Genomic DNA, 3516 nt, shown 5'->3' on the forward strand with positions numbered 1-3516 from the left:
ACTGGCAATGAGGCTGCTGGCATTGGTGGAGGTCTGGTACGCAGATCTGATTGTCTTGAAGGCTCCTGCAGGAATAAAACCGATAAATGACACAAGTGACTCAGAAATGCAGCACAGCTACCTACATGAAGGCACTGACTATACCCTGCGAGCGGGTGCGTGCACAGAATGGAGGGAGTCACAGCCAGAGTGATTAGTCACTATAGCAAAATGAAACAGCTCCTTTTATTTCCAGGTGCCTTCAGCCATTCCCTCAGTGAGCTACAGAGCTTTCCTCAAGGACTGAGCTGTGGGCTGGGGCTAAAAGACTGAAACAAAACTAAAGCGAGAAGATCTGCACACGCTGATCCTGGGCTTTGATCCCTGCAGCCCAGAAGGGCTTTTGTGGGGCAGGACAGGCTGTTTCAGAGCCCTTTCCCTGGCTCCCAAGCCTGGAAGGACAGTTAGGACATGGACATCTAAGCCCAGCTTGGCCAGTGAGGTGCAGAGTGAACCTGCCCAGGCAGCAGCCGCTCGCCACAGCTCCTGTGTCCCGGGCAGCTGAGCTGTGCTGGGGGAGGCAGTGACCAGACACTGGGAGAGAATCAGCGGTAGCGGGGATATAACAACAGCCTCCCACCAGCATCATCCCAGGGATTAATGAGCTCTCTCCTAAGCGCCTGACAGCCACCCGCCTCTCTTCCCCACCCCTCCATCCTTCCTCTCTGCACAACCTTCATTATCTCAGCTTCCTCCCAGGTTTGGTGACACAGTCCCAGCGGGACTGCCCGCTTCCCACCACGGCTCCCACCTTCCCAGTGCTCCCACTGTGCTCCAGCAGTGGAGTTTGTGCTGGCCAGGGAACAGGAACAGCACCCAGCCCCAAAACGCTAGAGCAAATAACCCGATAGTGTGAAATTCTGGGATGCTGGGTAGAAAGCATCCCTTTCCTTTGGGAGGGAAGATGCATTTGCTGTTCCTAAGCTAACAGCAGGTTAAAAACTCCATCTCACCCAGCTGGCTGGTGGGAAACCACCGGGAACAGTCACCTTGAGGTAAATTAATGGCTGCAAATTAAGAGACATTACAGCTGCAGCACTGTACCTGACAGATCCGTGCTGCGGCTGGTTTCAAACTGGGTCTTCTTGCTCTGATACTGGGTGTCAGTGATAAGCAAGCTGCTGTTGAGGGCTTCCAGCTCCCTCGATAGAGAGGCAGTGTCATCCAGAAAACGAAGGTCAGGATTTATACCTTGGATCTGCTCTCTGGGAGAGAAAAAGCAGAAAATGGGAATCCCAGCCATGCTGAGGATGCTGACTGTCCAGAGCCTGTCCACCACCCTCCTGCCTCTGCAGCATTTAGCACAGGATGGACATGCATGGAAGTGCTGTTCTCCTGCATCGCTGGTCACCGCCTGGACAGAGCCACATTTCCAGGTACAGACACAAAGCAGAACACGCACAAGCGGCTCAGGGTGACAAGTGGAGCAAGTGCACAGAAAAAAGCCAGCGTCCCCTCCGGGCTAAGCCCATGAGCAGCATCCATCCCTCAAAAAGCCAGCGTCCCCTCTGGGCTAAGGGACACAGCCCATGAGCAGCATCCATCCCTCACCTGATGGCAGCGAGGGTGCTGCCTATCTGCGCCAGGCTCTGCTCTGTGGCAGGAGAGTGACTGAGGATGCCCTGTGCCTGCTGCACGTCCCTCTCCACCTGCGAGAGGCGGGGGCTGAGGCGGGACCCCCCGCTCCCCTGGGGCAGCCGGGAGCTGGAGTTGCTGAGATCGACCTGGCGCAGGCGCAGGCGCTGGATGTACCCCTCATAGGGGCGGAGCACTCGGGTTAGGTGCTGCAGTGGCCCCGCTGGCACTGGTCGCAGCGGGAGCCCGTGATGCCCGGGCGGCAGAGGCATTGGCCTGTGGTCTTGTCACACCCCATGTCCTCCGTGCCCTGGAAGTCGCAGTCACACTCTGGAGGATGGAAAGATACAGACATGAAGCCCACCAAAAGGGGGGGGGCGGAAATTATACATGTGCATATATATATATATATACACACACACACATATATATATATAAAATAAAATCCTGTTAATGGAAAGCCAACACAATCTGAAGTCCAACCCCACCCAACAGCCCCTCCAGCATATGGGAAGGAGGTGGCACAGGCAGAGGAAAGGGAAGAGCCCTCAAGGCCAGTAACTCACCCAGCCCCTGACCCTGCAGGGCCAGACCAACACAGCCAAGGGTCTCGCCCAGGGCTGCTGGGAGTGGACTGGTGGGCACTCAGGGATGGGGAAGAGAACAGGAATGAACTAGGAAGCTTTTCCAGAGAGGAAATCTCTTTTGCAAAATAGTGTGGGAAATGCAGATGCCAGGACACAGGCCAGGTGCTCCTTCCCACATCACCTGTGATTTCACGGTGCTAAACACCACTGAGCCAAAACCAAACGGATGCTCCCTACCTGTGCACCCTGCCCGGGCGTCTCCGTAGTGCCTGTCTGGGCAAACCTGCTCCTGAGGGGCAGAGCACGTCCGTCCCGTGAAGCCTTCTCTGCATGGACACTGTCCTGTGAACTGAGGAGAGAGAAATACATCAGGGAGACTCAATTCTGGACACTTCCCTGGGAAAGCCATCCTTCGACTGCTCCTGAGCACTAAAGCCAGCACATGGACAGCTCCTGCTCAGCCTGTGTCCCAGCACATGCCCACGCTGCTCCTGCCAGGCTGCAGGCTCAGCCATGGCCGTGCAGCCTCCAAACAGCCCAAGCCTTGCAAAGCAGAGCTGCAAGCTTTGTTTCAGAGACAAAGGAATCGCCCACACGCAGCTGGTTTGCCATCTCAGGTCTCCTCCCTGCACTGAGTTAGTTTGGGACCTACCCTTGGCTCTTAGAATTTGTCATGGGTTGGTTTTGGTTTTTGGTTTTTTTACGCTTAACTTTAATTTTCCCAGTTGTCTCTTACACCTGAAGTGACACATACTTTTCATTGACAAATGAGGATAATTAACTTTCCTCGCCTGCTTGAAAATCTCTTATTAGGACTTCCTTACTTAATATCAAGCCTTTTAAAACAGCTTCATCTTGCCTTCATAATTATACCTTCTTTCATTCTCCTGAACAGCCTGTCATAGTGTTTTCTAGGAAATAGGAAAAGGAACATAAGAGCAGGATGCACTAAGGAATGCACAGCCCTTTTGTGGAGGCTCCCACGGATGGGATGGGACAATGGAGCCACCCAACAGGTGGTTTTGATGCTCCGAGTGATCCCCAGCACAGTGCTGCACAGCAGGGACACAGCTCTGATGGCAGTGACACCCCCACTGCCCCCGGGCAGCCCCTCACAGCAGCGTCTGCAGAGCTGGGAAAAGAAAACAAAACAAGCAAAAAAACCCCAAAAAAGAGAGCAAGCTTGCAGGTGTGTGCGTGAAACAAGGCAGAGAAATGAAAAAGAAATATTGCTGAAATATGCTGAAAATATGTTGAATCTGCCCTGAGGATGCTCGGGGGGGCTGGGCAGTACCTGGTTGCAGTGGGGGCTGCG

General features: G+C 54.1%; 1 protein-coding gene across 1 annotated transcript in view; it reads right to left on the minus strand.

The window, feature by feature from the left end:
* Positions 1-3516, minus strand: part of LOC104530262 (laminin subunit beta-3-like) — a gene marked incomplete at its 5' end in the record, with an annotated part of 10503 nt that overhangs the window by 6808 nt on the left and 179 nt on the right. Inside the window, 6 exon segments of the mRNA XM_029086684.1 lie at positions 1-65; positions 1084-1244; positions 1591-1807; positions 1810-1944; positions 2439-2550; positions 3496-3516. The exon segment at positions 1-65 is cut by the window's left edge and continues 9 nt beyond it; the exon segment at positions 3496-3516 is cut by the window's right edge and continues 179 nt beyond it. Of these exon segments, the coding sequence (XP_028942517.1) occupies positions 1-65; positions 1084-1244; positions 1591-1807; positions 1810-1944; positions 2439-2550; positions 3496-3516 (711 nt within the window).

The sequence above is a fragment of the Antrostomus carolinensis genome, unplaced genomic scaffold (genome assembly GCF_000700745.2).
Source record: "Antrostomus carolinensis isolate BGI_N321 unplaced genomic scaffold, ASM70074v2 scaffold2979, whole genome shotgun sequence".
Taxonomy (NCBI): domain Eukaryota; kingdom Metazoa; phylum Chordata; class Aves; order Caprimulgiformes; family Caprimulgidae; genus Antrostomus; species Antrostomus carolinensis.